Raw genomic sequence first — 23302 nt, 5'->3', positions numbered from 1 at the left:
AAATTTCTTTATATATATGTAAACAATTAATACTTACCTATACACTTTGTATTACACGTTTTTGAATTATACACCATACTATCACAATTGAATCCTTTATATCGTATATAAAAAATTCCGTGAATTAATTAAAATTGCGTTTTCCATACAAAAAGTAAGCTATCTCCTGCTCCTAATATCATAAAATGTACATGTATATAAGTAGGTTTTCTAAATTTTATCCTTCGATGAGTATTGTGATGTCAAAAACTCTGATTGATTAAATCCTGAAAATAAATTTTTGGACACAAAAAGCGTTATAATGAAAATTATAACATCAAAATTATTTTTCAATTTTTTGACTTAATCACTTTTCTATATACATATGTATGTACATATATTGTATGTTATTTGTAACAAGTGACCATTAAACTAAAAATATGAATATTTTATATTCATATTTTTTTAACTACTTATTACATTTATAAGCGATTCATTAATTTAATAAAGATATTGTATGCTCAAATTAAACTTGCTTTGTTGGAAAACCAAAATCTTAATATTTTCGAATTTAAAATTTTAATTTATTTTATTTCATTTCAGCAATAAACCACCTCAACAACCATTTATAATTTCAAATAATGTTTACAAAAATACAGCAGCAATCGATGATTTAAATACAAATCATGAAAATCACAATATAATTGAAACACAAAAATCTCCAAAAAATTCTATTCAAAAATTAAATCCAGCAACTTTAACCCCAACAGCAACAAAAAAATCACCATCAATAAGTACAATTAGTCACGAAATACCTATAGCAGCGGTATCACAAGATAATTTACAAATTCTTAATTTTGAAAACGAAGAATACACCGAAGAATCCAGTGAACTTTCATCAGATGATAGATTAAACAGTTCAGGGCATTCCACCCCAACAAGAATCCTAACTGATCGAATAACTCCTTTAAGCGTAAAAGAATCACCATATAGAATAACTGAAAATGTTCATAAAAATGATACAATGCAACAAAGTGAAAATAACAAAAGTAATTCAGCAAAGAGTAAAGTTCAATCGAGACCTCAGTCATCATATTCAAATAAAACTTTTAAATCAGTTGTTGTAGAAGAAAAAATTAATAAAGTAGATTCGATGGAATCTATTAATAAAATTGAAAGTGATATCGAAATTGATAATACTGATGGCCCAAATGGTGATTTTGAAATTTTTGAGAACATTGAAAATTTCGATAGAAGTATTACGCCTTTAAAAGATTTAAAATCCGAAGAGAACTCATTTGATGCAAAAAGTATTGGAACAGAATCACGAACCGAAACTGAACAATTTTCTATAGAAACTGTAATAATGACGAATTTAAAAGAAGATGATGTTCATACTCATACAGTGGTAGAGATAGAAATGAAAGAGGTTGAATTACAATCCGAAAATGATCCCGAAAAGTTTTCAATGAATGATATTGAAGTAAAAACTGAACCGGCCAGCATTCCCCCTTTAACTCCAAAATCTTCAAAATCTCCTTCTAACATTAGACCAAAATCACCAACTTACAGTCATACAGAATCAGAGCAAAAAGATACGGAAATTGATATAAGAAGTAGTACAAGTACTGAAACAAGTTCAGATTATCAACAGAGCACAGCAAGTGCTGATTTTCTTTTAAATCATCAACAAAATTTCTCACCAGTTAAAACAATGATGCGAAAATCTAAAACTACTATTTTCAGTCGAAAGAATAGGCGTGTTTCTCCCGTTAAACATTCTCTAAAACTTACAAGAATGGATGTGTACCCGCAAACTCTCAGTAAATTTGATAAACCAAAAGAAGCTTTAAGTCTAACATTTCATCAATTAGAATCACCAAATTGGGAAATTGTAATGGATGGATTGGTAGATATTGTAAGATTGATAAGACATCATCCACATATTTTAGAGCCGCATTGTCATTTAGTTTGTATGCATTTAGCAAAATCAGTTAAAAATTTGCGTTCTCAAGTAAGCAGAGCGGCATGTCAAGCTTCCACTGAATATTTTACTGTTCGTAATAAATTTATAGAACAGGAATGTGACGATTTAGTTGGAAATCTTTTACATAGAACTGCAGATACTAACAGATTTTTAAGAGCAGATGCAGGTCGTGCTTTAGAATCAATGTGTGATAATTTAACACCTCCAAAGGTTTTAAATCTTTTGACATTAAGAGGCGTAACACATCAAAACGCTATTGTTAAAACTGCAACAGCTAAATTATTAAATCATTTAGTTGACCGTGTAGGATGTGATAAGGTATATCAAATGCCTCGAGATCAAAAAGAAAAAATTTTTGTTACTGCCTGTACTTTACTTATGGAAGGTAGTTTGGAAACACGTGGCTATGCTAAAACTTTATTAAAAACATTATCAGATCATCCTTTATACAACCGATCAATATTGGATTATATCCCTCCCAGAATGTATAGAAATATTGAAAAATCACTAAAAAGTATCAAACCATTATAAACCATTAAAAAAAGCAATATTATCTATACTACTTTTCTATGTTTATAAATTTTATTCAAGAATTTAATTAATAAAGACATATTATATTGTAATACTTACAAACTAATATACATAAGTACATTTTATTGTATTGTTAAAACTTAAAAAAATTTTTTAAATATAAAAATAATATATGTAATTGTTTAACTTTTTGTTTAATTTACAAAACACTTGCAAAAATTAAAATTCCATTTACTCATAAAAAAAATTTAAGCCATAACAGTTATTTCGTTATTGATTGATTGACATTAGTTTGATCCAGTAGCGCTATTCAGTGATTTATTTTTATTCAGAACACAATCAAAATGTTTAGATCGATCAAAAACAAATAATAATTTTCAATCACTGCTGTACTTCTTTATGTACGTAAAATACTGATTTTTTCCCTTTGAGAAAATCCTTTTTAGTTTAAAATATTAAAATTTGAAATTATTAAAAAAATCAGTTATCATTTTTCAACTATTTTTCTTTCATCATAAATAGGTTCGTTTAACCATTGAATACTGTTCAACTGCCACTCAGCTACAACTATCTCTAATATCCATTATTTTCTATCAATGGATTGTTCTAATGAATGTGAAATTTTCTAGCAAATATCAAATTTTAATTAAATAAACGCATTTTATGTCTAATTTGTGGCGCTTCGAAAACAATTTCAATTATCAATTTATTAAAAACTACCTATCAAAAATATATCAAAGGTAAAGACACATACTATCAACTATCAAAAATTGCAGTATCTCTCTTTTTGTCTACTTATTAGCTCAATTTTTCTTTTAAATTTATTTTGTTTGAAAAGAAATTTTAAAAACTTCCGCCCGCAAAATGCAACTGTTAATATTTTTCTTATGTCATGTTTCAAACAGTCAGATATGTGCACAGAAAATCTCATTGCAACTTATTATCTGAAATCTTATATGCTCATTGGTAAAGAAATGTTTAGAGCCACTGAATTAATCCAAAATTTCTAACAAAAAAAAAAACAAGCAAAGCAACCAAAATGTCATACTTGCTGCTACACTAAATATTTGTTTGCAAATAGGTGATATTTTAATTTAGAAAAAAAATTATAAAATATAAATTATAATTACAAAAAAATGGGATCGAGAAAAAGACAAAAATCTTCAGCTTCATCTTCTGAAAGTGAAGATGATGAAGATAAAAGAACTTTATTCATAGCGCATTTAGATACAAAAACTACAGAAGAAATTTTATTTGAATTGTTTTTACAAGTAAATTGAATTATAAAGTCTTCAAATTGCTCTAATTTCATTTTATTTTTAAGGCTGGACCTATCGAGAGTGTTAGAATACCTAAAGACAAGGAAACGCAACGCCAAAAAACATTTGGTTTTGTTACTTATAAATATTCTTGTGCGATACCCTACGCGCTTCGTTTATATGACGGAATTAAATTATTTGGTCAAAGGCTTGTAATCAAAGGTCGTGATGTAAAAGAAAGTAATAATTCACGTGACTCCAAAAATTACGATAGAAAACATACGGAAAACTCTTCCTTACGATATGGCTTTAAAGACAAGGCACCAGAAATTGCGCCAAATTTAAATGACAAAAATAAAGATCTCAAGCAAATAAGAACTTTTGATATAGAGCACCTCAAAAGGTTTGCTCCCGAACTAGTTCAAGGAGTTAACGAATCTTTTGAAAATCCCTTTAAAGCTACTGGGAGTAAACATGTTGAAAATTTTCGGAATGATTTCAAACACCACTCTCGAAATGATTCTCGTTTTGACAGGAGAGAGAAGCCATACCAAAAACCAAATCGCGACGACAGACAAAGGAATTATTCACACAGAGATGGTAGAAGATCAGAACAAAGAAAAAATAGATAGTCTTTGGAGAAAAGGCTTACTTATCAACACAAAACTTTTCACAAACTTTTGTTTTCTTTTCAAAATCGTACAGTACAGAAATTTTCAAATTGTGTTTAATTTAAATTATATTCTTAATAAATCTTCATTTTATTACTAGAGTGCTTTGATTCAACAAGCATAATTAAACAAAACTTGTATGTATTTTTCTTCATGATTTCTCCAATTTAGTTTGATTAATTTTGAAATTTAAGAAAACCAAACTTTTTAGTTTTTCCTGTTAAATTTATTACTCACTAATTTATCGCAATTTCTTATAGCTAATTTTTTATAAACAAAATAAATTGATTATTAATAGTAGAAATTATTTTGTTTGTGATTCAATCAAACATAAGTTAATTTTTCATGTAAATTAAATTATACTTCTTATTTTCTTTAATCAACTTTGACAACGCTATAAATTTTTCGGATAAACCAAAAGCATGCGAAGAATCCAATTGTCCCAGTCAACAAAAAGAATAAAAATACCATAATTGATGTGTAGCCGAAATACAGAAATACAGATGCAGCATCTTTTATAGACAATTTTGTAGCAAAATAGTGACAGCAATACATAAATAAATAAACTGATGTAAAACCTGACGTTAAGAATGATCGCCACCACCAGTGATAATCCTCTGCACACAAGTGAAAATAGCAAAGTAAAATAGTTGTCTCAGAACATGTAATTACAAGTATTAGAAAAACCAAAAATAGGAATCCAAACATGTAATACATTTGACTAGACCAAATTGAATTTAAAATGAAAAATAATTGAATAAAAATACAACCAAAAGGTAATACACCACCCATTATTACACCGGGTATTGCTTTGGTATATATTGACTGATCAGGTATCTGACGTGGTATCTGATTCGTTCTAACAGGATGTTCAAAAGGCTAGAATGAAAGGTTAAAATGCAAAATGCATACCTTTGTAGATTAAATTCTTTAAAGCGCTTACCCTTTTTCTAAAGCCAAAATAAGCCCCAATAAATGTAAGAGGGACAGATACGCCAAACCACAAAGCTAAAAGTGCAATTAATGTACTAAATGGGACAGCTCCAGAACTTCCTTTGCCCCAAAGAACAAGGTTCATAATAAAGAACAGACTGAACACCACCCTAAAAGATTTTAATACTTTTAACCATTATGTACAATATTAAAAAATTAAATGCTTTTTACCCTGGACACAACATAGATGTTAAAATTACGTTGCTTTTCCATTTGATCCCACCAAAACTCTTATATATTCGTGAAGATACATATCCAGCAGGTGTGCCTAAGGAAACATATAAAACCATTGAACAAGTCATAAGTGCTCCTCTATTTGCTGGTGACAGAAATCCAAGACAAGCAAATGCCAAAGTAATCAAAGTCATACAGAAAACTTGAACCCCGGAACCTAAAAATACAGCTAAAATCATTCCTTTTCTTGGAGGTCTGAAAACATCTCCATGAACTAGTTTCCATCCAAATTCTTCTTGCACATCTTCTCCACATTCCATTTGATTATAACGCGCAATATCCTTATGCAAAGTTCTAAGCATAATCATAGCAACCATTCCTGATAAGAACAATACAATTACTAAGGAATTTAAAATACTAAACCACTGAATATTTGTATGCGGCATTGATTCCAATATATAGTCCCATCGAGAAGACCATTTCACCAAATTATTTTCAACAAATTTCACTGAATAAGAATACGTTATAAATAATCTTTGACCAGCTCCTAAAGCACTAGATGGTATTTCCACTGGATCAGACTTTAAAGAACAGTTTACACGATCTGGATCTCTATGATTAATAGAGTATGGTATAACTTTAACCGAAATTATCCTGCCTCCATTTTCACCAAATTTCACGCCCCATTCTTCTTCTTTTCCACTGTGATAAGTAATTGTCAAATCAACATGATTAAATGGATAATATACACCAGGTTTATCATATTTTGGATTAATAGCACAACTTTCATCGCCATCAGGTAATTGACGCACTAAACAGCCCATCGGGAATCCTGTACTACAATATTGCTTTTCATTATCAGATGGGAAACACCATGTTACTGGCATATTATCAACAATCCAATGATGTTGATAGTTAAGACTTATGCCTTTCTTCAGAACCATTAATCTTCTGTCAGAGTCTGGATTTCCGCCGATATATTCTTTCGTACAAACCTAAAATAACATTTTTAAAATACAACTACCGTTTGTTTGTCTACTGTAAAAGATACCTTTTGGCATTCAACATTCTTCAAAAATTCAATTTTGTAAGGTCCCGGACGGATACGTTCGCCAAACACCACCTGACCCAAATTTTCTGCTGGCGAATTTTGCTCATCAATAGCACAAAAATCAAAATGGTGATATTCGTAAGGTATCACAGATTCTTCTGTGTTTAAGCGATTTACATATAGTATAACATCGGACTAAAATTAAAATTTTATTTTGTTAAAATACATATGTAGAAAAAATTAAAGAAAACGAAGCAGTTTTTCATATTTTTTCATAGCTTAGGTAAAACCGAATTCTATAAGCTGCTAAAACAAAGAAAATTCTCGACAAATAATTAAAGTTTTGATAATTTTTTACTCAAATCAGAAATATTTGGTTTAATAAATCAGAAATAGTTGGTAAATTAAAAATTACATACATACAGTGAAAATATGGAGAGTCCAAATCTTCATCTTGTACATATTTATCTAAAAGCACATTTCTTGAAGAGAGAAGAGGATGTTTAAAAGGAAAAGGGGAACTCTCCATTTCCGCGTTTAAGAAATATTAACGATTAAACAAAATTGCAAATTATAACACGATTGCATGAAATGTTATCAATTTAATCTTATTAAACAATTTTTTATTTTCAATTTTACAGATAAGTAGTTTGACTTCCCGTGTGTACACATACATATCTGCAGGCTACATGGCATTATGTGTATTTGACACAATATCGAAATTTTCACTAATTTCAAAAAATTTTGGTTTCATTTTTATATATTTTAATCTAATATTTTCTTTTTACTTACTTTACAAGAACTAGGTGAACTGAATTCACCTTTTTTACAATAATTAACTGGTGCCAATCCTGGCAAATAAAATTGGATACTTTGTTGAGCTACTAAGCTTAAAATATATATACTTATTAACAATCGAAAATGCATTTTCTACTTCAAAGTTAATATGTTTAATAGTCACAAATTAATCATTTAACAATTTCTATTATACATCCTTTTTCTTTTTTTACATCAATGAAAAATATCCAACGTCGGCAATCGAAAATTTGTCTAAGAAAAGTGAAGGATGTAAAATCTAAACATTTATCTACAAAAGAATATGTCAATGTCAAATTGCGGTAGTGTTTCTCATTCATTTTTTCTCTTACCGCAGTTGCGACTAAAATTTTTTCAAAAAAAGTATTGCCGTACAGATCATAAATAAAATTGCTGTATTATGCGGGACTAAATGCATAATTACATATTAGTTAATTTTTGCACTTAATATGGATCTTTCGTTTTTATTAAATATTTAGTTAAATATAAATTAAATATTTAGTTTAGGTATATTCGTCAAAAAAAATGTCAAAATAGATAAAAACATATTATGCACAAAAAAATATTTAAATTATTGTATGTAATAGAGTTTAGCCCGTATATGCGTGTCTACCAAAATGAAAAAGTATAGTACTTTTTACTGATCGTTTCGGAGAACAAAATTATTTTCCAATATCCAAAGCTACTCTTGTTTTACATTTTGGCAACCAAAAAAGGTATCTCTACAAATAGGTTCGGGTCGAGCAAATTCTTGTTTAGGAAAAAATATTGGTGAATATTGTTTATATGACTGTAAAAATTTTCATTTAAATTCTGCATTTTAATATCTTTTAAATGAAGTTTTAAAGATGCTCTTTAGAAATTATTATTTGTTATTATCTGTACTTTTCATTCGACTTATTCGAGTTCTGATTTCTCCTGATTCTATTTCAATCCGACTACTCTTAATGCGAATAGTTTATAATAACATTTCAAACTAAAATTTGGAATTGAATTTGTATTATCTTCTTGTTGATTACTTGCATTTATAAAACTAAGATTTTTTTGTAGTGAAATAAATAATGCATAGTGCTTATACATATTATATTGAAATTTTTACAATTTGATTTTGGTTGCAAATACATTTTTTTCTGTTTCTTTGATTGTTTTTTTTTTAAAGTCAAATCATTTTACTTATGTGGCAGTATAAACTTTTTTGGAAAAGGATTTTAAATTTTAGAAACTTCGCACTGTGCACTACGCACCCAATGAGACTAAATTCTGAGACTCATTGAGGCTAAATTCCGATTATGGTCAAAAAAATAATGCGAAATAGTTTAAAATTGTTGATTTATTATGATCGTGTATTGTATGAATCTTTGCTACGTGTTGAAAACAGTTTGATTTCTTGTCAAAATTGAAAATTGATTGTCGATCGTACAAAAACACACCGTTAATTTTTTTTTATTTGACATTTAGTTATTTTTAACTTTCGTATTTATTAAATTTTAATGAAAGGAGTTTTTATTTTGATTTGTTTAATTTTTTTTAAATGTAGAATAAGTACTTAAATTAAAATGAAATTAATTTTGTTGATATTTCTACAAATTAATTTCGCTATTCATATATTGGCGATGAAAGGTAAGAAACAAAATAATTTCTCAGCACAGACAATGTGTTGTGTCCCTACCCACAATCAAAATGAAGATCAATAAAAATTTTCCAATTTTAATATAATTTTGTAAATAATATATTTTGAAGATTAAATCTTAGTTCTTCAAAAACAAAATCATATTATTTAACATTATTGGAAAAAAAATATATCAAAATTTACACTTTAGAGGTAGATATACACATATTTTGGCATTTTAACCAAATAATTTGTTAAAAACTATGTTTTTTAATGTGCTAAATAATGTATGTAGATATATACAATATAAATAAACATATGTACATAAATATAATATTTAAATTCAAAGGCTAATGAAAAAACATGTAAAACACTTACATAGCTATATAAGTTAAGTGTGTACATTAACAAAAAAGAGATACTTATCTACCTTTGCAAAGAGATCTAATAGGTACATCGGTACAATTTAAAAATAAATGTCATAATTTGCAGAGTTCATGGAATCAATGGATTTCTAAAAATAAAAAACATGTACGTTCAAAGTTATATATGTAGTTAGCTATATGTATTATATGACATACATATATGTATGAGTTAATATTCTTATATATTTATTTTTGTTTTTTGTTTATATTATATTCCTATATACATACAGTATCTATATAGAGAATATTAAAAAAGTATTGCTATAGTCAATTTTATGCCGGAAAAAATATTTTTTGCTTTTTTTATAATTTGTTTTGTTTTTGCATCGGATAAATAAATTGTTCAAATAAAAACAAAACAAAGAAATGTTTGTAATTAATTAATGTATAAAACTTAATATTGCAAATCTTGAAGTATGTTCCTATTCCATAGCTCCTTATCATTTATTAATTAATATTTAAACGACCAAATAAATTAAGAATGGCTTAGAAATAAATAAAAACGAAAGTACAAAAGAGTACTTTTGGACAAAATCTTAATGTACTCTTTGGACGGTTCCTATTAACCTTAATATGCACAACATTTCTTATAACCAAAAATTTATAAAATTTCAGTTTCATTTTTTGGATCCGGTCATATTAATATTCCACTACAAGAATCTAAAACATCAACCAATATAAGACTGAGATTTCGCACGTTTCAGGAAAGAGCTTTACTTTTCTTAGCAGCTGGAAGGACTGACTATTGTCTTTTAAAATTAGACGAAGGAAGAATAGTTTATATCTATTATATTAATCGCAATAAATTAGAGGTTTGTATTTGTATTTTTGTTAGTCAATTCCTCATCTAACATATACATATGTATATTTATTTAAGTTGAGATCACAAGAAAAACTAATTTTAAACGACTTCCATTGGCATGATGTATCAATTCAACGCTATGATTCTAATATTACTTTTCAAGTTGATAATACATTTGAAAAGAGATATTTGCCAGCGGCGAATGGAGCAAAACTAATTATTCATTTTGGGGCATTTGTTGGTGGTACTGGAGATTTTACTGACGAATATGTAGATCAGATAGAGCCTTTCAGAGGTTGTATGTCTGATGTAAGTTAAATTATGTGTTTTATTATAATTAATTACAATGAAATAATTTTATAAATAATGCTTAAGTTTTCTAAATTAAAACGTATCTATCTAATTTTTTCTTCAATTACGTTTTTAGGTATTTTACAATAATATAAATATATTGAAAAGGGCAAGAGAGCGAGCTGGACATGCTTTAAGCGTTGGTGTGTCTTGGAATTGTAGTGAAGAATTCAGTGCTTCTGTATCAGATGTTATTAGTTTCAATAAAGAAAAATCCTTTGCTTTTTTTCCAATGATATCCATGAGCAATGGCGACACGTAAGTAAAAAAAAAATGGTTTTTCTTGTATCCCCGCAGTATTTTGATTTTTTTATATGCATTGCCCACAATTAAATGATTTGTTTCTAAAACTTTTGCTTGATAACAAATTGCACTCAAATTCAGAATTAAAAATATAACAAAAAAGCACTTATTATATTTTATAAAATAATTTTTTAAAAAATCTATCTTATTCAGAGTATTTCAAAATATGAATACGTTTGTGCATATACATACATACATAATTATATAAATACATTATGTATCGCAATTTGTATAATTAAAAAAATATAATATATAAATACAATATGTATCGCAACACTACTGCGATCGTCCAGAACATTATCAAAAGATAATATGCACTTGCTATAATTTATTAAACCATAATTATTGTTGAATATTTTAACCGAATTATTACCTTAATTTTTTTTCAATAATTCAATATATTTTCTTAAAAAATACTTTAATGAGATATTCCGACCAACTTTCATTTGAACATTCATTTTCAAAAACATCATTAAAATTATAAATTCAAGTTTTTAGAAGTTTTATAAAAATTTCCGTCAATTTTGCATTTATAAATCTTCGAACTATTATCTATCTATCCGAAAATAAATAAATTATTTAACATAAACATACATATTCTATTAAAACAAAAAATTTTATAGAATTATATGAAATGAATTTTATCTAATTGTTTTCATGTAGTATACTAACATTAACTAAAATAAAACCAATTTAAATTTCAATTTATAGGAAACGTACAAGATAAGAAGCTATCATCTATATGGTAAGTAAATGCATGTTAGCAAAAATTTTTATATTTTTTGTATTTTAATATTGTATTTATTTTTATTTTTTGATTAACATTTATTTTCTTATAAATACGAAGAAAAAAATTTGTATTAAAATGAATCCATTGTAAATTTTAGATGGGAATTTGAAATTCGTACAATTGAGGAAGAAGCATTGTTATTGTACAATCGGAAAATAGATTTTATAATGACAATAATAAAAGACAAAAATTTTTATTTAATTATATCAAAAGACTCTGAAATTTTAAAATTGAAATCAGAAACTATGATTGGAGATGGTAAATGGCATAAAATACTATTTAGGTACAATGCAGCAGCAGCTGAAATAATTGTTGATGATATAGAAAGAATAACATCTTATTTCAATGAGAGCAAAATTACGATCGATCTAGATGAAGGGTTCAATTTTGGATTTTCACCACACGTTAAATCTTTACCAATTGCACCCCATTTTCATGGTTGCGTTAAGAATATGAAATTCAATAATGAACCGACAGGATTCCCAAATATAACTGTATCGAATGGTAAAAACCAAAATCTATAAATAAATGTAAAGTAATGAAATATTTAATTTGAATTAATTTTCCATTTTAGGTTTGGCAGTAAATTGTTCATGGAGCTATCCATGCTTTGAAAATTTTCCTTGCTTACCTAGCTCAAGATGTAGTCAGTATAATTTTGAAGATTTTATATGCAACTGTGATCAAGCTTTCTGCATGAGATCTGATTATGCATTACCATATAAAGTAAGTAAACAAATGTTTTGGGTTGCCCTTCGTTGTTTTTATATTTGTATTTACATTCTTTGATATTTTAGTTATTTAATCCAGATCATAATCTAGAATTGGTTCAAATCAGCCCAATGAAAGTCCCAGAAGGCGAAACAATTTATTTAAGCGATGAATTTATTAGGGTATCATTCGAATCGCATAACCAGTTGTATAATAGCTCCAATATTGTTTTCAGTGTTGTACATCAACCGAAACACGGAAAGTTGATCAGATTACATTCACCAAACATTGGCGAAGTAATAGAGAGCAAAAATTTTACATTATTAGATTTGAAAACAAATAAAATTGCATATGTTCATGACGGGTCTGAAACATTAAATGATCATTGCTTCATAGATTTACAAGTATTACACGACAAGAAATTTCAATCGAAATATCTTAAACGTAAATTAAGATTTGTTATTCACTTTGATATTGTACCAGTGAATGATAGTCCAACATTGCAAATCGAAGAAAGAATTTTAACCGTTGTTCAAAATGTCCCAAAGCAGTTAAACACAGATTTTATAAAAGTCAAAGATCCAGATAGTCCAGCGAAATCACTAGTATTTTCAATTGTTGAATTGGAAGATCAAAAATCGATAAGCCAATATGGAAGATTTTTAGTTAATGCTCGTCCGGTAAATATATTTACAGCTGAAGAATTACAAGAAGGCAAAGTTCAATACATTTACAATACTTTGGATCTAAATGAAACAATATTCGAAATAAATTTACAAGTTTCCGATGGCATTGAAGCGAGTTATCCTGTGCCAATCCGAATACAAGTTTACCCTCTCGAACTGAAATTAATTAACAACACGGGAATTATTATGGTTCACAAATCCTCAATTATAATAACCAATCAAAATTTGGCATTTGCAACAAATTCCGATGAAGGCGATTCGGAAATTAAATACAGTATTGTTAAATCCCCTCAATTTGGTTTAATTGAAAGGTTTCGAAACGTTGATGGACTTTGGACAGCAACTGATTCTTTTACAAGAAATCAATTATTTATGAATCATATTAGATACACCCACATGAAGGACTCACCATTCCAAGATGAATTTAAAGTGCAATTTTTTAAAATATTTTGCTTATATTTTTATATTAATTTTAATTAATTCAATTTTTATTCTAGTTGACAGCATCTTGTGGATCAATTACTTCAAAAATATTCGATTTTCGAATTACATTTACGCGGTTAAGAATAATACAGAAAGATAGAAAAGAATTAGCCATTAATGGAACTAGAGATGAGGTAATTACTAACGAAGTTTTAAGTTTCGATACGACACCAATTTTAACTACTCCAAGAAATATTATATATCAAATAAAAAAAGAAACCATGTATGGAAAAATATATTTTAATAATACTAAATATGCAAAGGTATGCACTTTGATATGAAATTTAAAAAAATAGTGATTTAAACTTTTTTAGGAAATGGATTCATTCACGCAACAAGATATTGATAAAAAACTTTTAACATACCAGACGCATAGGAAATCTTATTCTAGTTTTATTGATTATCTAGAGTTTGCAGTTATGGTATCAGAATGCGACATAGTTTTTGGAAAATTGAAAATAATATTTAACCCACTTAAAGAGGATATGAATATGTTAACCTACCAAAATAAAATGATATTTACTGTCAATGAAGGAGAAGCTGCACCAATAGAAACTTATCATTTTGATTTGGCGTTTGATAGATTTTATGAGCTTTGTTATTCATTAACCATTCTACCAAAACATGGTTGGTTATTACGGTATGATGATTTTGAAGGAAAAGAAGTTCCTACGAATAATTTTACTTTGCACGATCTTGGGGAAAGTCGTATTCTTTATCAGCATGATGATACTGAGTCCGAGATTGATCAATTTGAATTACTAATTATGTCACCCATACAGGAAGATTTTCAATATGTCAGTAAAATAAATGTAAAAATTGATTTGGTGAATGATAATTCTCCTCAAAGGGAACTAAACATTCCGTTTTATGTAGTCAGGAATACTCAAAAATTAGTAAAAAAAAGAAATTTAAATTATTTTGACAATGATTCAAACTCTAGTCCTCAAACCATTATGTTTACTCATGTTTCGTGCCTTAACGGAGAATTTCTAATGGACGGAAAAAAAGTTAATAAATTTAGTCAGGAAGATATAAATGAGAAGAGAATTTATTTTCAACATCTTGGACCTGATATTGGAACAGCTTCTTTTATAGTAACTGATGGCATTCATGAAGTTGCAGGAACTTTAGATATAAAGGCTTCTGATCCATATGTAATGGTATTACCTAATAATGCATCAATTGTACAAGAAGGCAAATTTATTTTATTAAACACGTTGAATTTTAACATTGAGACAAATGTTAATGTAGAATCAGCAGAAATAATTTTTAATATAATTGGTCCCCCAATGTATGGTTTACTAACATTTCTAAAAAACAAATCAAATAATTTGATGGAACATAAAATGAATAAAAGTCATTCTGCAGAAAATTTTACATTACACGATCTTGAGCAAAACCAGTTAATTTATTGGAACACTGAATCTTCTCCAATGGATAAAATTAGGTAATTAAAAGCGTTATTAGATATAATATAGTTTATTATAAATTTCATGATTTTTGAAGATATAAAGTAATTGTTGGCGATATTTTTGCGGAAGGTGAAGTTATTATTAAAATTTTTCCAGCAGTTTTTTGGGAGCCATTAAAGGTTGAAAATAATAAAACTATTTATGTTGAAGAGTCAACCAGCAAACTTATAACAAAAGATAACCTGCAGGTTTGACAAAATTTGGATATATATATATATATATATAAAACTTTCAACAATTTTGGATTTATTTTCAGATAACTCATCCTAATATCTCACCAAATGACATCACTTACATTATAAAATCGTCACCATTATACGGTTACTTAGAAGTTCAAGCTATGGCTTTAGAAGATGAATATAACATAAAAGTTTTTGATCAAGCTGCAATTAATTCTGAAAAAGTGTATTACATTCAGGCAGGAGTAAATCAATCAAAAGATTTTTTCGTTTTCGATGTAACAAATGGCATCACTTGGTTAAAAGACTTGCAAATGGAAATAATTATTATTCCCGATCATTTTTACGTGAAAACTGTACCTCTTGAAGTTGTTGAAGGTAAACTTTTAAAATGCTTTATATTTTCAAACATAATTAAGTTTACCACCAATAAATGTTAGGAAAAATTATGGAACTTACTCCAAATAATTTTGTACCCATTGCTGAGTACTACAAATCAAAAATATTAGAATACAAAATAGTTGAGCAACCAAAATTTGGGTCAATACTAGTTGGAAAATTTAAAGTCAATCGTTTCACTCAAAAGCAATTGGATAGTTTGAGCGTTTTTTATGCTCATGATGGTGGTGATGAAGTTTTTGATTCAATAAGTTTTATGGCTGTTGTTAAGAATAAAGAAAGTCACATTTTTCAATTAAATGTTACTATAACACCTGTAAATGATGAACGACCTTATATAGCAATTAACAATGGAATAGCAGTTTGGCAGGGTGGAAAATGTATCATAAAAAATACTGATATTTGTAAGTTATTTAAAATTATAACTTTATGGTTTGCTCAAATTTTCAATTAATTTCATTTTCAGTGGCTAAGGACAAAGATAGCCCTTCTGATGAATTAGTATATGTAGTAGAATATATACTTGGTGGATATTTAATTAATAAATTAGATAAATTTTCAAAGATCCATTCGTTCACTCAATATGAAATCGATTCAAATGAAATTGTATTTATTCACGATAACATCTCAACTCATGCTATGATATCATTTATTCTAACTGACGGAACGTTTAATACAACAAAAACTGAGCTAAATGCAACAATCCAGCCAATTTATATTACTACGGTGATAAATAAAAAAATGCAAATTTTCCCACATACTAAAAGTGCAATAACTAAAGAAAACTTGTATTACATTTGTTCAGATGGAGAGCGGGAAGTGACATACATGTTGACTTCCTATCCGAAATACGGTAATATCATATACTTTGACGCTGAAAATAATATTTTGAAAAATGTGACAGAATTTATGCAAGACGACATTCATAACAATTTTATATATTATGAAAATACAATTTTCCTTTCTGAATTACAAGCGGAAGATTCATTCAGTTTTAGTGCGGTGATTGAACCTTTTATAGAAATTAGTAATCAAAAATTTGATATAGAGTTATCAGTGTCGGCTGGTGGGCTTTTAAAATTTTTAAATATTGTTCCAGTTAAAGTTACTGAAGGTGAATTTAGCGCAATTGATTTGAACTTTACAAACATGTCAAAATACTTACAAAACAAAGGTGGTATAAATAATGCAGTTTTATATGCAAAATGTAAATCACAACCATTACATGGAACCGTAAAGTATTTAGGAAGCAGTAAAAGAAATCCCAATACATTCTATGCTGACGATTTTTTAAAGAAAAATGTAATTTACGAGCATGATCATTCCGATACCATCGATGACTTAATCGACATGACAGTATTTTTGGAAGAACGGTAATTTTACAAAACATTAATTTTTATGAAAATATTATTCATATTCTACTATAATGTTAATATTTGTTTTTTTTGTTTGTTTCTATCCTATTTTAAAAATAGAAATCTTTTGTTATGTAACATTACGATACCAGTGGAAATTGCTCCAGTAAATGATAGACCTTTCACTTTGATCACCAAGCATCCCCAAATATCTCTTGTCGAGGGTGAGAATGCAACAATCACTAAAACAATATTATATACCGAAGATAGTGACACACCACCTGAAGAAATTATCTACGAAATAATAAGTGGTCCTAAGTATGGTTACCTTTTTAAGGAAAATTGCAAAAGCACAAGCACACATCCAATGCATCACATAAAATATTTCACCCAAGAAGAAATTAATGATGAATGTATCCATTACGCTCATAGTGGTTCAGCCGAGTCGACATCCTTTTATTTTAAAGTTTCAGATGGAAAATTCTTGCCTATCTTTGAAATCTTTAATATTAACATTGAGCCAATATACTTTAGGGAAACAAATGAGTCTTACAGGATTATTCTACCACAAGGTGTTTTTACAGCATTCTTGGAAATACCAGATATTTCATTCAAAACAAATGTTAAAAAGAGTAGACTTCTTTATAATGTTACCAATTCTCCTGAGCATGGGATTATATTATTGAATAATCAACCCACTCTATACTTTTCGCAAACTGATATTGAAAATAAAAAAATTGTATACATGCAAACGGATATAAATAAATCGTTAGATACTTTTCAGGTTAGTTGAATTTTGATAATTGAATATCTTGCCCTCTAAATATTTTTTGCCTTTTGTTTTAACAACGTTTATATATCTGTTTTTTAATATTTTCAATAGGTAAATACTTATATAACGGACTCTTCTCTTCAAGGCGTTATTATAAATGCTACTGTCTTAGTCGAACCATTAGCTAAAATAGAATCATTACAAATTCTACCAGAACAAAGTATATATAAATTAAATTTAGATAAAGAACATTCCAATGATGTATCAAGTAAAATCAATGCAAAATTCTTCATAACATTTATGCCTAAAACTGGTTCGATAAAAAAAATTATACGAAGTTCCGAAAATACCCAACATGATAAAGAAAGAGATGTGAACACCTTTTCATTAAACGAACTTAAAAGTGGAATAATTTATTTTGCATTTAACAAAACACTAAAAGAGCATTTATTACATGACTTTTTTGAATACATTCTACTCGTTCCTGCAGCTCAGCCGGCCAAATATAAAGTTAGTATTGATATTATACGAGAAGAAGAATATCATGCTAAATGGAAATATAAAATTATATTAATTATTGTGTTCTTAATATTAACAATCGTTGCTGTATTTTTAATAATTTTAATTAAAAACCTAAAGAAGAAAAAAGTAATGACAAAAATGCTGCATCACCGCCATGATGAACATCCACCAGCATTACCGATTCCCCCAGAATTTTCAAAATCTCGAACAAAGAGTTTTTCAACAACTGATACCGAAAAATACTCACCAAGTATAGCAACCTTAAAACCTGGAATGAGTAATATACCAAATTGTCGTATTATAAATATTGACAAAAGAAAAAATTTACTTGATTCGGGATCTGAGCAACAAAGCGACTATCAATTCGATTTTAAAAAAGATAATATAAATGATGATCAATACGAATATTATAAGAATTCTGACGATTGGAGTATATCTAATAATGAAATTGGTGACACTTCTATGCCTACTTGCCAATCACCACAGATAAACATTAATCCTTTATTACGTCGTAATCAATATTGGGTTTAAAAGTGGGCATTTAAGATATTTTTATTTTAATATAAATATATTTTTTTTTCAATATTTTTTATTTCATTACTTTAGATTTTTTTCGCGTGTTATATTTTTTGACTATTCCTCAATAATTATACATAATTTAATTTTAGTAATAATTTTGTACTTAAGTAAAAATAACAATTATTATTACACATCTATTTTAAAAATTACTAATACTATTAAATATACTTAATTATTTTATATATTTAAGATTTTTTAATAAAAGTCAAAATTTTAAATTTTAAAAAAAAACCTTAAAATATGTTTTATAGCCCTTTGAATAAAATATTTAGGGAATAAGAAAATTATTTCATTTTTAAATGAATTAACCTTTTTTTATTTAGAAATAAATAGCGGAATAGTTCTGAACTGGAATGAGTCAAAATGAATCTAAAGGTTTAAAATTTGAACATTTCTTGAATAATAGCGTCCTAAGATTAATGAAGCAGAATTTTGCGTAATTTGAAATACATTCGAAGCATGTTCGGTTTTCGTCTTTTCTATGCTATCAACTATAATTATATTTCAACTATATTATCGTGGAAAAAATTAAAAACCGGAAGTTAAAAATTATATAACTAGAGAAAACAAGAAAATCTTTAAATGTAGCAAATACTCGAAAAAAAATCTTATATAAGCGGATATAACTAGCATAAATTAATTGTTGCATTTTCATGTAAGTATGTGTTTCTCATTGAAAAAAACAACATCCTATTGCTTAAAATGAAATTATTTATAAATAAACATGAAAATATTTATACACATTATTGTACTTTTAATATTAAATCTCGAACATCAAATATGTAAAAACAAACAAAATAAAATTTTGTTTTAATATAAATAATAAAATTTAAAAATAATATAAATTATTTAAATACACAATTATTTATATATATTTTATACAATTTAAATTAGTAATGATATTTTATAAATTACGCATTTTCCTTTTGTTATATGCCTACAATAATTATAGTAATTCATATATATATAATAAATCAACATATCTATATCTAAAACTTACAATATATTTTATTAAAATTATAACAAAACATAAAAAAAAAAAAACATAAAACATAGCCAAAAAGATACATAGATTTATGGATCACTGCGTACCGGAACTACGTACAAATACAAATTTAAAGGATGTCTATGTTTACATAAATAAATTAATAAAAAATTAAATTATTTGTATTAAAAAGTGTTTGTACAACAATTATAACAAATCAAGGAAAATTATAAATACCTTATTTTAAAATGTATAAAAGCAAAGCAAGGGCGAAAATATAAAAATGTAGAATGACCGCCAATTTACTATATTCAACAATGCCATTTCAGGTTTATTCATAAAGATTAATAAAAAAAATAAAATAATTATTATTTAACGTTTTAAATTATTCCCTTAAATTAGGAAACAAAATTACATTGTATAATATATAAGATTTTGTAGAAAATTAAAAGAGATAATAATAGGAGTATTTTTATTAAGATTTAATTTTATTCTAAACTCTTTTAAAACTTTTAATATTTCACTTAATAAATATACACTTTGTAAAATTAACACTTTTCCTTAGCAATACAATTAAAAGAAATATTAGCCTGTTATTTTTAATATCAATATAATAAATAATAAATTTTTTTTTCAATTTTAATAAAATTTATAAATATTGTTCTTTGACTCTTTTAATTATTAATCTTTTATTTTCCAAGAAGTTAAATTGTAATTGTTTTAGACGATAACTAATTTAAGTTGCTAATTAAAAAAACACATACATTTCATCATTTTAATTCTCTTATACATGTAAATAATATTTAGAAATGTATGAAAATCTATGGTAGGGATCTGATTATAGGGTAGATCTATGATATTTTAAATAGACCTTATGTTTAAAGTCTATTTTATTACAAGTATATTTACAGATACTTGTGTAGATGTTTAAGATATTAAAAAACGTTTTAACAATTGTTGATCATCATAAATATATGAAAGATAACCTTTTAAAAATACATAAAATTAAAAGAATAATTTCCGATATTTTTTAAACGGATTCATCTGAAACATGAAACAAAATTACTGTAGTTTCAAAATATTTTTATTTTTTATTTTTTTTTTTAAATGTTATTTTTTTTTAATTAAGTATAAAAGCAATTACAATTTGAATATCAAGTTTAAGCAGAAACATAAGGGAATTAATAAAAAATAAATAAAAATTCAAAATCAAATAATTGCCTCTCAGGTACAAATAATTTGTTTTTGGATTAGCTTTCACTAGAATAATCAGAGAAAGACTATTTTGAGAGTAAATTAAGGTACTATAATTTTGAAGCTAGAAACCAATGCTTTTCTAGATAAAATATGAAAAATTTAAATGAAAATCAATTTTATGTTTTCCAGATTAAGAAAATTATAATATTTTAATCTGGGTAATATTAATTATTTATATAATAATTTTTAGTTTAAAAAAAAATAATATATTTATAATATTTGTTTTTTAAGAACTGTAATTTAAATTTGAATTTTTAGCGAATTATTTAATAATTAATAAAGTTTTTTTTTTTAATAATTAATAAAGAAAATTCGAGTAAAATTATTAGTCCAATTAAATATTCCCTAAATTTTACTTATTTTGTATTATAAATATTATGGGATTACACTTAAATTTTTCCCATCTCATACAACATCCTTAAAACTTATTACTTAAAAATATGTCTAATAATTTTATATGCCAAATTATATAAAAAAAAAAAAAAATAAGAAAATCCAAATCGAATATTTCCTAGATTGATTCGAAGCGGAACTAAATTTTTGTCTAATATATTTATTATTTGTTTATATTTCTACATTATTATTATATTCTTTTTTCTATTTTTATTGAACAACCACTTTTTAAAATTCCTAATATTAGGGCAAATAACAATAATAATAAGAAAAAGAAAAAAGTGCATAAATTGTTTTTGCATTTGTATTAATTTTCTTTCTTTTTTTTTATATTCTTATTATTTTTATTAACATTTTTAAATATACTTTATATATATTACATGTAATTTTATTGCATATTGTTTATTATTATATAAAAATATATAAATATATATGTATATGCAAATGTTTTATAATATTTTCTATGTACCTACAAACAACAAACAAAAACTAAAATCTATGAGCATTGGCATAAAAATTGACAAAAATTCATTGTATTTGTAATTATTGTCATTATATAAAAATATATATGTAATTTTAATATTATACAAATGTACTTTACAACTTTACTAATATACAGGGTTTTGTGCATAAGTTTGCAAATTATTTCAGTGATGATTCTTTCATTAATATCCAATAAAAAATAGTATTTGTGGGGTGGGGGGGCAAAGGAAGGAGAACAAATATACTCGTTTTCGACCAGCAATCTGTTGAGAAAAAAATCGGTCCCAAATTTTTCCTTCATACAAATAATAGGTAATAACTTCGTAATCATGCAACATAAAGTAATCACTTTGTCACTTTAAGGCACCTTATTTTAAAGACACCTTATTTTAAAGGAACCTTATTTTAAAGGCACCTTATTTTAAAGGCATCTTATTTAACAAATAATTGATAAATATTTATTTTTGTTCCTACAATGAATTATATCTGACACACTGTCTGACCTATAGTCTTCCAGGGAAAAGACTACGACTAATGTGAGAATTTTTGATTTATTTTTTTTTAATGTTTTTTTTTTTGTTTTTTAAACACAAAATTTCTTGGAAATTTTTGTTATTATTTTTATTATTTATATTTTTTTGACACGTTACAATGAGAAGTAAAAATTCTCCATACAATGAAGAAATTTCCAGTTGCATGAAGAAATTTCCATTAAGATAAATTAGTAGTGTAATAAGCACATTCTTATTAATTCCGCAACTATGATGTTGTATTAGTAAAATTCATAATTTAATTAGTGCAATAGGCACAATCCTATAAATATATATGTTCTTATTATTGTGTGTTTCAATAGTAGATTGTATGTAGCAATCAATGTAAACAAAACAAATACTTAGTAATCTTGTGAATTACAGTATAAGGAATGTAGAGAACATTTCGTCGGCAATTTCTTCATGCCTCTGTAGCTCAGTTGGTAGAGCGTCCGCCTAGAAAGCGGTAGGTCACTGGTTCGAGTCCAGTTCGAGAAGAAAAATTTTTTTAATGAATTTTTCTGCCTTTAACTCGTTCCTTTGATTACGTTATCCATCTGTTCTGCAGTTGCATGAAGAAATTTCCATTAAGATAAATCTCCATACAATATTTTTTTCAATCTCTCAATTATCCCTAAAATTATTTGCAAACTTTCACCACCTTGCGAAACACCCTGTTAATTAAACAAAATTAATATTGTATACAATATTATTATTACAATAAGATGTAAATAAACAACATATTATAATAT

The 23302-nt window shown here is 26.5% G+C and overlaps 4 protein-coding genes across 5 annotated transcripts in view; 3 read left to right on the top strand and 1 right to left on the bottom strand.

The window, feature by feature from the left end:
• The window catches only part of LOC129608746 (uncharacterized), a 31906-nt gene extending 29404 nt beyond the window's left edge, over nucleotides 1-2502 (top strand). Inside the window, exon 12 of the mRNA XM_055520422.1 lies at nucleotides 583-2502. Within this exon, the coding sequence (XP_055376397.1) occupies nucleotides 583-2497 (1915 nt within the window). The 3' untranslated portion in view covers nucleotides 2498-2502. The remainder of the gene's footprint in view (nucleotides 1-582) is intronic.
• A 1067-nt stretch (nucleotides 2503-3569) lies between these two features.
• On the top strand, nucleotides 3570-4554 carry LOC129608712 (RNA-binding protein 7). Its single transcript, XM_055520379.1, has 2 exons — nucleotides 3570-3768; nucleotides 3822-4554. Exons 1-2 carry the CDS (start codon nucleotides 3634-3636, stop codon nucleotides 4386-4388), a joined length of 702 nt encoding a protein of 233 aa, XP_055376354.1. The 5' UTR covers nucleotides 3570-3633; the 3' UTR covers nucleotides 4389-4554.
• Nucleotides 4555-4652: 98 nt separating this feature from the next.
• Nucleotides 4653-7714, bottom strand: LOC129608711 (transmembrane 9 superfamily member 2). The gene is made up of 5 exons (XM_055520378.1): nucleotides 7438-7714; nucleotides 6646-6840; nucleotides 5592-6589; nucleotides 5371-5530; nucleotides 4653-5306 (listed from the first exon to the last, which is right to left on the bottom strand). Exons 1-5 carry the CDS (start codon nucleotides 7570-7572, stop codon nucleotides 4803-4805), a joined length of 1992 nt encoding a protein of 663 aa, XP_055376353.1. The 5' UTR covers nucleotides 7573-7714; the 3' UTR covers nucleotides 4653-4802.
• Nucleotides 7715-8945: 1231 nt separating this feature from the next.
• On the top strand, nucleotides 8946-19120 carry LOC129608751 (chondroitin sulfate proteoglycan 4). Of its 2 annotated transcripts, XM_055520445.1 has the most exons (15): nucleotides 8946-9081; nucleotides 10111-10307; nucleotides 10373-10606; nucleotides 10725-10906; nucleotides 11839-12245; nucleotides 12316-12467; nucleotides 12539-13567; nucleotides 13636-13884; nucleotides 13936-15071; nucleotides 15131-15284; nucleotides 15353-15653; nucleotides 15716-16078; nucleotides 16141-17047; nucleotides 17150-17813; nucleotides 17913-19120. In XM_055520445.1, the coding sequence occupies exons 1-15, from the start codon at nucleotides 9018-9020 to the stop codon at nucleotides 18852-18854; spliced, it is 6981 nt and encodes a 2326-aa protein (XP_055376420.1). In that variant the 5' UTR covers nucleotides 8946-9017; the 3' UTR covers nucleotides 18855-19120. The 2 variants fall into 2 exon arrangements, with proteins under 2 accessions (XP_055376420.1, XP_055376421.1); XM_055520446.1 differs by lacking the exons at nucleotides 8946-9081; nucleotides 10111-10307; nucleotides 10373-10606 and adding an exon at nucleotides 11663-11696 and having other exon boundaries at nucleotides 10799-10906.
• Nucleotides 19121-23302: the final 4182 nt, after the last annotated feature.

The sequence above is a fragment of the Condylostylus longicornis genome, unplaced genomic scaffold (genome assembly GCF_029603195.1).
Source record: "Condylostylus longicornis isolate FDR11 unplaced genomic scaffold, ASM2960319v2 ptg000034l, whole genome shotgun sequence".
NCBI classification, from domain to species: Eukaryota; Metazoa; Arthropoda; class Insecta; order Diptera; family Dolichopodidae; genus Condylostylus; species Condylostylus longicornis.
The sequence above is the reverse complement of the archived record's forward strand: the minus strand, read 5'-3'. Positions and strand labels throughout refer to the sequence as shown.

What these genes read in the sequence shown, in the direction of transcription:
- LOC129608712 (XM_055520379.1), top strand. Translation starts at nt 3,634, where the DNA reads ATGGGATCGAGAAAAAGACAAAAATCTTCAGCTTCATCTTCTGAAAGT. An exon ending in TATTTGAATTGTTTTTACAA is followed by an intron (nt 3,769 to 3,821) that starts GTAAATTGAATT and finishes TTTATTTTTAAG; the next exon opens with GCTGGACCTATCGAGAGTGT.
- LOC129608711 (XM_055520378.1), bottom strand. Translation starts at nt 7,572, where the DNA reads ATGCATTTTCGATTGTTAATAAGTATATATATTTTAAGCTTAGTAGCT. An exon ending in GTTCACCTAGTTCTTGTAAA is followed by an intron (nt 6,841 to 7,437) that starts GTAAGTAAAAAG and finishes TTTTAATTTTAG; the next exon opens with TCCGATGTTATACTATATGT. An exon ending in ATTTTGGCTTTAGAAAAAGG is followed by an intron (nt 5,307 to 5,370) that starts GTAAGCGCTTTA and finishes CTTTCATTCTAG; the next exon opens with CCTTTTGAACATCCTGTTAG.
- LOC129608751 (XM_055520445.1), top strand. Translation starts at nt 9,018, where the DNA reads ATGAAATTAATTTTGTTGATATTTCTACAAATTAATTTCGCTATTCAT. An exon ending in CATAAAAAATACTGATATTT is followed by an intron (nt 16,079 to 16,140) that starts GTAAGTTATTTA and finishes TTTCATTTTCAG; the next exon opens with TGGCTAAGGACAAAGATAGC. An exon ending in ACAGTATTTTTGGAAGAACG is followed by an intron (nt 17,048 to 17,149) that starts GTAATTTTACAA and finishes TTTTAAAAATAG; the next exon opens with AAATCTTTTGTTATGTAACA.